This window comes from Callorhinus ursinus, unplaced genomic scaffold, assembly GCF_003265705.2.
Source record: "Callorhinus ursinus isolate GAN/ISIS: 27379988/994484 unplaced genomic scaffold, GSC_fseal_2.0 scaffold34, whole genome shotgun sequence".
Classification (NCBI taxonomy): domain Eukaryota; kingdom Metazoa; phylum Chordata; class Mammalia; order Carnivora; family Otariidae; genus Callorhinus; species Callorhinus ursinus.
In genome coordinates this window covers 11,163,576-11,177,722 of record NW_027397096.1, presented here as the reverse complement: position 1 = coordinate 11,177,722, position 14,147 = coordinate 11,163,576, and the positions used below count along the sequence as shown (strand labels likewise).

The following is a 14,147-nucleotide window of genomic DNA, read 5'->3' as shown; positions in this document are numbered from 1 at the left end:
ACTTACCTATTTACCTGGTAAATTCAATCCCACCTTTAAGACTTGCTCAACTATCACTCTTGTCTATGAAACTTTCTTATGCAATCTTCCCAGGTTTCCAATCTCCCTCTCAGTTCTCATAACACTTGTTCTAAATGTTGTTATGTAAATGCTTCCTTCAATATTCATTCTAAAACCACTTTGGTGTTTATGAATAGGTTCTCTCTATCTGGTTTATGACCTCATCATGCCACTGAAATGTTTCTCTCTCTCATCATTAAAGAATTTTATAGACAAAAGAATCTTTATTTTGTTTACTCTTCTTTTACACCTGATGTCACTAACCAAATGCAACACGTTAACCCCAACACTATAAAAATGAATCAAGACACAATTCTTACCTTTAAACAACTCACAATCAAGTAGGGTTCCCAACAGCTATTTACATATCCTATTTGTAACAATATGGTAAATGCTGAGCAAGGACCACATTCTATTTACCTTTACCACCCCTGTACTTAGTACCTCATGTTAGCTGGGTAAATGGCAGCAATTTAATAAAAATTCTTTTATTTTTTACTCCTTTTCATGCCAAAAGATAGCTTTACCATTCCTCCCATCTGAGAGAAAGATCATCTTTTCCAAGGACAGCCCCTCTCCTTGATTCCAGTTAAACTCCTCATCCTCTTTATCCTTTTATTGAAGGTCACTAATGAAAGATCCTAACTGTAAAACCCAATATCCTGTTCTCATCCATCTGCCCCTACTTCTTTGCAGAATTTGACACTGCTGCCTACTACCGTCCAAAACACTCTCTTTCCTTGCCTTCAACACCATCACACTCTTCCAATTTTCCTTACTTTGTCAGTGCTCAGAATGAAGAGGAAATCAATTTGCAAGCAAGTCAGGAATGAAAGAAAAGATTTTCTCATTGATGGTTGTTTCTTGGCTAATAAAAAGATGGGTGACATAATTATCACGTAACTCAGCAATTCCACTCCTAGGTATATACCTAAGAGAACTGAAAACATGTCCACACAAAAACTTGTATGTGAATGTTCACAACAGTCATTCATAAGAGCCCCAAAGTAGAAACAACTCAAATATCCATCAACTGGTAAACGGATGGATAAATTAAATGTTGTATATCCACTGATGGAAATTATTCCAGCCCTTAAAAGGAATAAAGTACTTTTATTTACAAGCAACATGGATGAACCTTGAAAATATTATGCTTAAGTGAAAGAAGTCAAGTACAAAGGTCACATATTGTATGATGTCATTTATATGAAATATCCAAAACAGGCGAATACACAGAGACAGAAAGAACAGTGGTTGCCAGTGGATGGGGGTAACAGGAGATAATGAATGACTACTGGTGATTATGGGTTTTGGAGGCAGTGATAAAAGTGTTCTGGAATGAGATAGTGGTGACGGTTACACAACTTAGAGAATATACTAAGAACCACTGAGTTATACATTTTAAAAAGGTAAATTTTACAGTATATGAATTATATCTCAATTTTTAAAAAAGGATTGAGGTTTCATAGGCCATTAAGTTAAGGGCTATTCATAACAAAGTCTGTGGTTGTGTGTTTTGCTATCTAGTTTCATTTATTTATATCCTGTCTCATTCCCCTGATGACCTGCAAAGTTTGTTTTATGTAATTCTAGAGCCAGGCAAATGCAAATATCTACTCAAAGTGAACATCCTTAGACCTCGGACAAAGTAGCAGAACAATGTGTAGACAACAATATCAAATTATTGGGGCGCCTGGGTGGTTCAGTCATTAAGCGTCTGCCTTCAGCTCAGGTCATGATCCCAGGGTCCTGGGATCGAGCCCCACATCGGGCTCCCTGCCCAGAGGGAGGCCTGCTTCTCCCTCTCCCTCTCCCCCTGCTTGTGCTCTCTCGCTGTGTCTCTCTCTCAAATAAATAAATAAAATCTTAAAAAATATATATATATATCAAATTATTGAATTACTTCTCACCATCAAGTATTTTTTCTCCTCTTGGTCCTGGCACATTGAGATGGCATCTTGAGGTGGAATCATATTCCAAAGTCCATCACTCCCCAAGATAATATACTTGTGCTTCTGGGGGTCAAGAGTGTGGACACTTGTGTCTGGTTCAGGTGACACCACAAACTCACCACTGAAGAAATCATAGCTCCACAAATCACCTGGGGGGCAGAAATAAGAAGCAAGAAGTGTTATTTCCAAGCTAGTAATATCTTGTCAACAGATTAAAGGAGAAAATCTACACATTCAACTAAATAAATATAGAAAAGCAATTGATAACATTCAAAATCCTTACATGATTTAAAAAAAAACAACTTCTTGGGGCACCTGGGTGGCATAGTCAGTTGAGTGTCTGACTCTTGCTTTGGTTCAGATCATGATCTCAGGGTCATGGGACTGAGCCCTGCAACACGCTTCCCACTCCTTGGGGAGTCTGCTGGAGATTCTCTCTCCCTTTCTGTCTCCCTCTACCCACCCCACCCCCCAGCTTGTGCGAAAGAAAGAAAGAAAGAAAGAAAAGAAAGAAAAGAAAGAAAAGAAAGAAAGAAAGAAAAGAAAGAAAAAAAAGAAAAGAAAGAAAGAAAAGAAAAGTAAGAGAAAGAAAGAGAAGAAAAGAAAAAAGAAAAGAAAAGAAAGAAACCATTTACATTACTTAGGGGAAAAGCTCTCAGCTTTTACCCATTGAGTATGATATTCGCTGTGGGTTTTTCATGGATGGCTTTTATGATATTGATGTATGTACCCTCTATCCCTACACTGTGAAGAGTTTTAATCAAGAAAGGATGCTGTACTTTGTCAAATGCTTTTTCTGCATCTGTTGAGAGGATCATGTGGTTCTTGTTCTTTCTTTTATGAATGTATTGTATCACACTGATTGATTTGTGGATGTTGAACCGACATTTAATTTATCCATCAGTTTACCAGTTGATGGGTATTTGGGTTGTTTCTACTTTGGGGCTCTTATGAATGACTGTTGTGAACATTCACATACAAGTTTTTGTGTGGACATGTTTTCAGTTCTCTTACCCCTAAGCAGAACAATATAACTTTTCTTTTACTACCCAAAACTGGGAAAAGAATAGACAAAAAGGAGAAAACACTAATCTCTGCCTCTTTGTTTGTTGGGAAATACTCTGGGTAAAAACCTAAATTAAAAGCAAAATGTTTGGGGTTCCTGGGTGGCTCAGTCAGTTAAGCATCTGACTTTGGCTCAGGTCATGATCCCAGGATCCTGGGATCAAGCCCCACGTTAGGCTCCCTGCTCAGCAGGGAGCATGCTTCTCTCCCTTTTCGCTCTGCTCCTGCTATCTCTCTCTCTCAAATAAATAAATAGATATATAAAATCTTTAAAAAAATAAAAGCAAAAGTTTTCAAACAAGAGAGTGGTTTTTGCACTCTTTCAGCAGGTCTTTTTGCTAAACAAGAGGAATCTCTTTGTCCTTTCTCTGCCTTACTTAAACTTCCCCCCAGTAGCTCCCATCAAAAGTACTGGCCAATTCAAACACATTCAGAGTCTAAGGAAAGAATAATTAAAATAAATTGCTCTACTCTAAAACAGCAAAATTCCTTGCCAAACCAGCCCCTTGAAAGGTAAAGTGACAATCCATCCTTCAGAGTAGCAAAAGAGAACACATATGGGCCACCTGGCTGGCTCAGTCCATGGAGTGTGCAACTCTTGATCTCAGCGTTGTTGGAGCCCCCATGCTGGGTGTAGAGATCACTTAAAAAGAAAAAAAAAAAAGAACACATGCAACCACTAAAAGCTAATTATATAATCCAGGTCGGTTCACAAAGATGCATTTACTTCTTTTTTTCTTAAAGATTTATTTGAGGAACAGAGAGAGAGAAAGATAGCATGAGCGGGAGGGGCAGAGGGAGAGGGAGAGAGAATCTCAAGCAGATTCCACCAAGAGTGTGAAGCCCAACTCAGGGCTGGATCCCAAGACACTGAGATAATGACCTGAGCCAAAAACAAGAGTCGGAGGCTTAACTGTGCCACCCAGATGCCCCATATTTACTCCTTTATGCTAGCAAAACAAAGTTCTCTGGTAGGTGAAATTATAAAAATGAACATGGAAACAGTTAAGATAAATATTGAGGTAGCAATTACAGAGCTCATAAGTGATGCTAAAAGTTTTCCAAAATTCTCACCAAAATACTAGCCAATAGGATCCAACAGTACATTAAAAGGATTATTCACCACGACCAAGTGGGATTTATTCCTGGGCTGCAAGGTTGGTTCAACATCCACAAATCAATCAATGTGACACAATACATTCATAAAAGAAAGAACAAGAACCATATGATCCTCTCAACAGATGCAGAAAAAGCATTTGACAAAGTACAGCATCCTTTCTTGATTAAAACTCTTCACAGTGTAGGGATAGAGGGTACATACATCAATATCATAAAAGCCGGGTGCCTGGGTGGCTCAGATGGTTAAGCATCTGCCTTCGGCTCAGGTCACGATCCCAGGGTCCTGGGATCGAGTCCCGCATCGGGCTCCCTGCTCCTTGGGAACCTGCTTCTCCCTCTGCTTCTCTCTCTCTCTGTCTCTCATGAATAAATAAATAAAATCTTTAAAAAAATATATCATAAAAGCCATCCATGAAAAACCCACAGCGAATATCATACTCAATGGGTAAAAGCTGAGAGCTTTTCCCCTGAGGTCTGGAACATGGCAGGGATGTCCACTATCACCACTATTCAACATAGTACTAGAAGTCCTAGCCTCAGCAATCAGACAACAAAAAGAAATAAAAGGCATCCAAATCAGCAAAGAAGTGAAACTCTCACTTTTTGCTGATGATATGATACTTTATGTGGAAAATCCAAATGACTCTACCCCAAAACTACTAGAACTCACACAGGAATTCAGTAAAGTGGCAGGATATAAAATCAATGCACAGAAATCAGTTGCATTTCTACATACCAACAAGACAGAAGGAAAGAGAAATTAAGGAATCGATACCATTTACAGTTGCACCCAATACCGTAAGATACCTAGGAATAAATCTAACCAAAGAGGCAAAGAATCTGTACTCAGAAAACTATAAAATACTCATGAAAGAAACTGAGGAAGACACAAAGAAATGGAAAAACGTTCTATGCTCATGGATTGGAAGAACAAATATTGTGAAGATGTCAATGCTACCTAGAGCAATCTACACATTTAATGCAATCCCTATCAAAATACCATCCACTTTTTTCAAAGAAATGGAACAAATAATCCTAAAATTTGTATGGAACCAGAAAAGACCCCAAATAGCCAGAGGAATCTTGAAAAAGAAAAGCAAAGCTGGCAGCATCACAATTCTGGACTTCAAGCTCTATTACAAAGCTGCAATCATCAAGACAGTATGGTACTGGCACAAAAACAGACACAAAGATCAATGGAACAGAACAGAGAACCCAGAAACGGACCCTCAACTCTATGGTCAACTAATCTTTGACAAAGCAGGAAAGAATGTCCAAGGCAAAAAGACAGTCTCTTCAACAAATGGTGTTGGGAAAATTGGACAGCCACATGCAGAAGAATGAAACTGGACCATTTCCTTACACCACACACAAAAATAGACTCCAAATGGATGAAAGACCTAAATGTGAGACAGGAATCCATCAAAATCCTTGAGGAGAATACAAGCAGCAGCCTCTTCCTAGAAACATCACCAAAGGCATGGGAAGCAAGGGCAAAAATGAACTATAGGGACTTCATCAAGATAAAAAGCCTCTGCACGGCAAAGGAAACAGTCAACAAAAACCAAAAGACAACCGAGAGAATGGGAGAAGATATTTGCAAATGGCATATCAGATAAAGGGCTAGTATCCAAAATCTATAAAGAACTTATCAAACTCAACACCCAAAGAACAAATAATCCAATCAAGAAATGGGCAGAAGAAATGAACAGACATGTCTACAAAGAAGACATCCAAATGGCCAAGAGATACATGAAAAAGTGTTCAACATCACTCGGCATCAGGGAAATCGAAATCACAACCTCAATGAGATACCACCTCACACCAGTCAGAATGGCTAAAATTAACAAGTCAGAAACGACAGATGTTGGGAGGATGCGGAGAAAGGGGAACCCTCCTACGCTGTTGGTGGGAACACAAACTGTTGCAGCCACTCTGGAAAACAGTATTCAGGTTCCTCAAAAAGTTGAAAATAGAGCTACCCTATGACCCAGCAATTGCACTACTGGGTATTTACTCCAAAGATACAAATGTAGTGTTCCAAAGGGGCACATGCACCCCAGTGTTTATAGCAGCAATGTCCACAATAGCCAAACCATGGAAAGAGCCTAGATGTCCATCAACAGATGAATGGATAGGGCGCCTGGGTGGCTCAGATGGTTAAGCGTCTGCCTTCGGCTCAGGTCATGATCCCAGAGTCCTGGGATCGAGTCCCGCATCAGGCTCCCTGCTCTGCAGGGAGCCTGCTTCTCCCTCTGCCTCTCTCTCTCTCTCTGTCTCTCATGAATAAATAAATAAAACATTTAAAAAAAAAAAAAAAAGCTTGACAAATTTAAAAAAAAAACAGATGAATGGATAAAGATGTTGTATGTGTGACACACACACACACACACACACACACACACACACACAAATGGAATATTATGCAGCCATCAAAAAAATGAAATCTTGCCTTGCGACGACATGGATGGAACTAGAGAGTATTATGCTAAGCGAAGTAAGTCAATCAGAGAAAGAGAAGTATCATATGACCTCCCTGATATGAAGAATTTGAGAAACAACAAAGAGAATCATAGCGGAAGGGAGGGAAAAATGAAACAAGACAAAACCAGAGAGGGAGACAAATCATAAGAGACTCAATCTCAGGAAATAAGCTGAGGGTTGCTGGAGTGGAGGGGGGTAGGAGGGTTGGGGTGGCTGGGTGACAGACACTGAGAAGGGTATGTGCTATGGTGAGCGCTGTGAATTGTGTAAGACTGATGAATCACAGACCTGTACCCCTGAAACAAACAATACGTTATATGTTAATAAAAAAATTTTTTTTAAATAAGTGATGCTAGAAGCTTTCAAAAGCAGTTTTTCCTCATTATTTGGGATTAATATTGCCACTCCAAGTAAGAACATAAATTTATATAAAGCAGAACCCCTAATACGTCTAAATTTAAAATCTATTAAAAAAAAAGAAATTCCAATTTTCAATCTAATGCAGATTACATGACCTTGAAAAAGGGCCACAAGTTCTCATGTATAAACTAATATTAATATCTGTATAAATTTAAAAATATTTTTAGGGGCACCTGGCTCAGTTGGTAGAGTGTGGGACTTCAGGATTTTAAGTCTGAGCCCCATACTGGGTATAGAGATTACTTAAAAATAAAATCTCTGGGTCACCCGGGTGGCTCAGCCAGTTAAGCATCCACTCTTGGTTTCAGTTCACTGGTCTTGATCTCATGGATCATGAGACTGAGCCCTCCAACAGGCTCCATACTCAGCAGGGAGTCTGCCTGAAGATTCATTCCCCCCACCCCTTCCCCACACTCACTCTCTCTCTCTCAAATAAATCTTTAAAAAAAATTAAATAAATAAAATCTTTAAGTAATTTGTTCATTTGAATAAGAAGCACAAAGTGTCAGTTTGTCCCATCATTGGAAATGCTAAGCTTGACCATTTGGTTAAAGTGCTATCTACCAGCACTGTAAAGGTGCCCTTTTCATTCTGTGATCAATAAGTAATCTATAGGGTGACAGCTTTGAGTCTGTGTGAAATATCCTGTTGTCCACCAAAATATGTCATATTTTAGCATTCATTAATGATTCTTGCACAAATCAATTGTTACTATGATGGTTGTAAACTGATGACAGAATTAGAACACTTAATTACATTTATTAGTTGTCTTTTCTAAAGAAAAGTTTTCCATTCTCCTCTACCTCTTTATAATCTTTTTAGTATCATTATAAGCTTATGGATTCTTTTTTCTTCAATATGTTATAAATTAATCCTGTTATTGTTTTGTTTTTTGAGAGAGAGCATATGTGCAAGGTGGGGGAAAGGGAGGAGCAGGAGAGGGAGAGAATGTTAAGCAAGCTCCACACCCAGCGCAGCACCCAATGCAGAACTTGATCTCACCACCCTGAGATCATGACCTGAGCTAAAACCAACAGTTGGTACTTAACTGACTGAGCCACCCAGGTGCCCCCTGTTATTATTGTTTTGATGCTCAAGTTGCTTTAAATTTCCCAGTATAAAGTTCCTGGAATGTGAATTTTTAACAAACTCACTAGATGAGTTGTATTCATTGCCAGATTTAAGAACATATGATATAAGCACAGTTCCCTTATTCAATCAGTTTAGAGAATCTATGTGGCTTTACCTGAGATCAAATGAGCAAGGATCAGAATTGGGTCTTGAACTAAGTGTTTCTATCTTTGGCCTATTGTTTGTACACCAAAATAGGATCACAGATTATCATTCCAGTACGTACTGAAGGGAGGGCCCGCAGACATTGTGGCAGATGTTGTTAGTTGCCTACTTGATGGCCATTTCCCTTTTGTTCTCAGTAGGGGCACTGGACAGACACCAGAGGAGAAAGAGGCCTTTCTTCTGGCTCCAGTATGTTCTCTGCTGGCTTCTGTGGCACATGGCAGCCCACAATGCACAGATACCCAGTGCCTTTACCCCTAGTGAATTCCAACATTTTCCCCCCACTCTTATGGGTGGCTTCCCATGGAGCACATTCAAATAACCTCACCTAATCCATTCTTTAAACTGCAACCAAAATCATCCCTTGAAAACAAATTTAAGGGGCGCCTGGGTGGGTCAGTTGGTTAAGCACCCGCCTTCGGCTCAGGTCATGATCTCAGTGTCCTGGGATTGAGCCCCACAATCGGGCTCCCTGCTCAGCAGGGAGTCTGCTTCTCCTCCTCCTTGCTCGTGCTCTCTCTTGCCATCTCTCTCTCTCTAATAAATACAATCTTTAAAAAAATAAATAAAACACGTATTTAAGATGGACAGTGATGGTTGCACAATATTGTGTAAATGAACTTAATACCACCACTGACCTGTATACTTAAAATGATTAAGACAGCAAAATCATATATATTCGCCATAATTAAAAACATACATACACACAAATTTAGTTGTTTCCACTCTTACTCTGCAATAGTTTAGTCTTGTTCTTAAGATACAACTCTTAACCACAACCGAAAAAAATGCAGTATGTTCTCATTATCTATGCCTCTTACTCCCGTATCTCTGTTCCAGCTACATTTGCCTTCATCAGAGTTCCCTATTATATTCCTTCTTCATATCACAGAGCTGTTTGCAGATACAATTCCTATGCTTAGAACACACATTCTTCCTCTCTTAACAACTAGTAATTCTTTGAACTTCAGCTCAATACCAAATATCTCTTGCCTCTCCAGCTAGGTATAACACCTATTTTAAGTTCTCATTAGCACATATACAAGTATTTAGTGATGCAATTTTTCAGCTCTTTTTGTGATCCAATGAATGTTTCTCCTCTTCTCTAAACTATAAGCTTCCATGAGGACAAAGACCACATAATGCCCTCAGTAAGTATCTGTTCAGGAATAAATGATTTGCAAGATTCACATACAATTCAATCAGGCAGCCACTAGAAGGCACCTTTGCTACATCTGTACTCAAGTAATTCTAATCCTTGTGAGTGCCTAAAAATGGTACCAATTTCTGTTAACCAAACTTCTCTTTCCCAAAAAGCTAGATGAAAAATTGTCATAAATCACAAGAATGGTGCTAAATTCTGTAATTTAATTTACTATGAGCCAATAAGTATTTTACCATGCAACAAGTTAAACTTTATTTTATTTTTTTTTAAAGATTTTATTTATTTGTGGGACACCTGAGTGGCTCAGTCAGTTAAGTGTCTGCCTTCGGCTCAGGTCACGATCCCAGAGTCCTGGGATCAAGTCCCACATCGGGCCCCTTGCTCAGCGGGAAGCCTGCTTCTCCCTCTGCCTGCCACTCCTCCTGCTTGTGCTCTCTGACAAATAAATAAAATATTTTTAAAAAATATATTTTATTTATTTGAGAGAGAGAGAGCAAAAGTGGGGTGAGGGTCAGAGGGAGAAGCAGACTCCTTGCTGAGCAGGGAGCCTGATGTGAGTGAGACTCAATCCCAGGACTCCGGGATCATGACCTGAGCCTAAGGTAGATGAGTAATGACTAAGCCACCCAGGCACCCAACAAGTCAAACTTTAAAAAGAAAACTAAAGCCACAGTTCTTTTTTTTTTTTTTTTAAAGATTTTATTTCTTTATTTGACAGAGAGAGAGAGAGAGAGTGAGAGAGGGAACACAAGCAGGGGGAGCGGGAGAGGAAGAAGCAGGCTTCCTGCGGAGCAGGGAGCCCAATGCAGGGCTCCATCCCAGGACCCTGGGATCATGACCCCAGCCGAAGGCAGACGCTTAATGACTGAGCCACCCAAGCGCCCCTAAAACCACAGTTCTTAATAAAATTTTTTCCAATTGCCAAAATAAGGACTGGAAAAGTAATGTGACAAAGCACTTTTTAGCTTAAGTGTTCAAATCTAAAAGCTATTAATATTTCTGAGGAGAAAATACATGATAGAAAAGTAAAATCAAGAGAAAAAACAAGCAATTTTTTTTCATTACTAAAAGAATTGCATCTCTCCCACATCAGTCTTTTTATATCAAAAGATGCATTCATTTCCTTATATATGCTTACAAAATTATATTAAAATAAAAGTAACCTTTGTAGGACATTACTATAGTAATTGTTTTTATATTCTACATGGAGTTTTCACAGTTCTAGTGGATCTTTCCCATCTATTATTTCTACCCTTTTTAAAATAACAGTGGCGGGCGCCTGGATGGCTCAGTCATTAAGCGTCTGCCTTCGGCTCAGGTCATGATCCCAGGGTCCTGGGATCGAGCCCCACATCAGGCTCCCTGCTCGGCGGGAAGCCTGCTTCTCCCTCTCCCACTCTCCCTGCTTGTGTTCCCTCTCTCGCTGTCTCTCTCTCTGTTAAAAAATAAATTTAAAAAAAAATCTTAAAAAAATAAAATAACACTGGCAAACCCTCTCTTGACCTTTCACTTTCTACTCCAACTAAATTCCATTTCTCTCCTTCTCTTTACAATAAAACTCCTAGGAAGAGTGTCTAAACTTGCTATATCAAATTGTCCTCCTCTTGCTCTTTCTTGAACCAACTCCAATTATGACTGTGGTCTCACTATCCCACCAAAGCTACTTTGTCAAGATCATCAATGACCTCCACGTTGCTAAACCCAATGGTCACTTCTCAGTCTTCCCTTTACCTAATCCATCAACAGTATTTTAAATACTCCTATCTATGCTACTGGCTCCCAAATTGCTATCTCCTACCTAGACCCCACCTACTGTCAATTTTCATAACCAGAAGCCAAATGGACATCACCACTTTTGTGTCCAATAAGCACCTTGAAGGTAACTTGCTAAAAACTGAACTCCTGACCTCCTTTTACAACTCATGTTTCAGGGGCGCCTGGGTGGCTCAGTCGGTTAAGTGGCTGCCTTCAGCTCAGGTCATGATCCCAGGGTACTGGGATGGAGCCCCGCATAAGGCTCCCTGCTCAGTGAAGAGTCTGCTTCTCTCTCTGCCTCTGCCCCTCCCCCCTGCTCATGCGCTCTCTAATACATAAAATCTTAAAAAACAAAAAACTGATGTTTCAGTATTTTCTGTATCAGTTAACAGTAACTCAAACCTTCTAAGTTGCTCAGTTTAAAAAACAAATCATTAAGGGCGCCTGGGTGGCTCAGTTGGTTAAGTGACTGCCTTCGGCTCAGGTCATGATCCTGAGTCCCGGGATCGAGTCCCACATCGGGCTCCCTGCTCAGCGAGGGGCCTGCTTCTCCCTCTAACCCTCCCCCCTCTCATATGCTCTCATTCTCGCTCTCTCAAATAAATAAATAAATCTTTAAAAAAATAAAATAAAATAAAGGAGACATATAGTTAATTTAAAAAAAAAATCATTAAGTAGTAAGGACACCTGCATTTGTTGTTCCTTCTGCCTAAATTCTCTTGCCCCAGATACCCATAGGTCTCAATGCCTCATTTATTCAAATGTCATCTTTTCAGATCTACTCTAACCACCCCACTTAAAAATTCTTTTTCAAATGAAATGCCATGAAAGCAGATGTCTCCCAAATAATGTTCTGAACTTAAGCCTAGCACTTTATTTATTCCTATTAAGTTTCATATTATTACTGCCAGCCTATTTTCTAAAACATTTTATTTGAGGGTCACTGCAAATGTATAAAGTTACAAAAATAAAAATAGGACAAAAAACACCAAAATGCTCTTCCACTCTACTCAGATTCACTTATTGCTGACATTTTATCTCATTTGCTTTATGGTTTTCTTGTCTACATATATATAAACATTGTGTGTATATGTTTAAAAAAATTTTTTTTTAAAGATTTATTTATTTGACAAAGAGCAAGAGAGCACAAGCAGGGGGTAGTAGAGGGAGAGGGAGAAGCAGCCTCCCTGCCAAGCAGGGAGCCCGATGCAGGGCTCGATCCCAGGACCCTGAGATCATGACCTGAGCCAACGGCAGATGCTTAACCATCTGAGCCACCGAGGCGCCCCTGTTTAAAAAATTGTTTTAAAGATTTTATTTATTTTGGGGGGAGGAAGAAGAGTACACGAGTGGGAGGAGGGGCAGAGGGAGAGGGAGAAAGAGAATCCCAGATTCTGTACTGAGCTCGGAGCCCAATGTGGGGCTCAACCCCACGATCCTGAGATCACGACTGGAGCTGAAACCAAGAGCCAGACATTTAACTGAGTCACCCAGGTGCCCCTGTTAAAAATATTTTAAATCATCGTCCTTGGGAGCCTGGGTGGCTCAGTTGGTTAAGCGACTGCTTTTGGCCCAGGTCATGATCCTGGAGTCCCGGGATCAAGTCCCACATCAGGCTCCCTGCTCGGCGGGGAGTCTGCTTCTCCCTCTTCCCTCTCGTGCTCTCTATCTCTCATTCTCTCTCTCTCAAATAAATAAATAAAATCTTTAAAAAAAAAAATCATAGCCCTTTACCCCTAAATACTTCAATGTATATTTTCTAAAAACAAGGATATTTTCTTATTATCAGATGGCTTAATAGCGTCTTTTATAGGCTTTAGCCTAGGATCAGGAATAGCATTTACTTGTAACATTTCCTGAGGTTATACAGTCTTGGCCAGAATACTACATAGGGAATATTGTGTAAGTCTCAACATTATTCCTCACTAGTGATGTTAATTGTGATCATTTAGTCAAGGTGCTGCCTGATTTCTCTATTCTCTAACTACTATTTTTTTCTTTTTTTCTTTTTTTTTTAATTTTTTTTATTGTTATGTTAATCACCATATATTACATTATTAGTTTTTGGTGCAGTGTTCCATGATTCATTGTTTGTTCACAACACCCAGTGCTCCATGCAGAACGTGCCCTCCTCAATACCCATCACCAGGCTAACCCATCCCCCTCCCCCCCTCCCCTCTAGAACCCTCAGTTTGTTTTTCAGAGTCCATCATCTCTCATGGTTCGTCTCCCCCTCTGACATACTCCCCTTTTCTTCCTCTCCTGTTATCTTCTTCTTTTTCTTTTTTCTTAAAATATGTTGCGTTATTTCTTTCAGAAGTACAGATCTGTGATTCAACAGTCTTGCATAATTCACAGAGCTCACCGTAGCACATACCCTCCCCAATGTCTATCACCCAGCCACCCCATCCCTCCCACCCCCAACCACTCCAGTAACACTCAGTTTGTTTCTGGAGATTAAGAATTCCTCATATCAGTGAGGTCATGTGATACATGTCTTTCTCTGATTGACTTATTTCACTCAGCATAACACCCTCCAGTTCCATCCACGTCGTTGCAAATGGCAAAATCTCATTCCTTTTGATGGCTGCATAATATTCCATTGTGTATATATACCACAACTTCTTTATCCATTCATCTGTCGATGGGCATCTTGGCTCTTTCCACAGTTTGGCTATTGTGGACATTGCTGCTATAAACATTGGGGTACACGTACCCCTTCGGGTCCCTACATTTGTATCTTTGGGGTAAATACCCAGTAGTGCAATTGCTGGATCGAATGGTAGCTCTAATTTCAACTGTTTGAGGAACCTCCATACTGTTTTCCAGAG

At 39.8% G+C, this 14,147-nt stretch overlaps 1 protein-coding gene across 2 annotated transcripts in view; it reads right to left on the bottom strand.

Moving 5' to 3' along the window:
- The window catches only part of PPM1D (protein phosphatase, Mg2+/Mn2+ dependent 1D), a 70,706-nt gene that overhangs the window by 17,964 nt on the left and 38,595 nt on the right, over nt 1-14,147 (bottom strand). For both annotated transcript variants that reach the window (XM_025851315.2, XM_025851314.2), the window contains exon 4: nt 1,971-2,161. In XM_025851315.2, the coding sequence (XP_025707100.1) occupies nt 1,971-2,161 (191 nt within the window). The remainder of the gene's footprint in view (nt 1-1,970; nt 2,162-14,147) is intronic.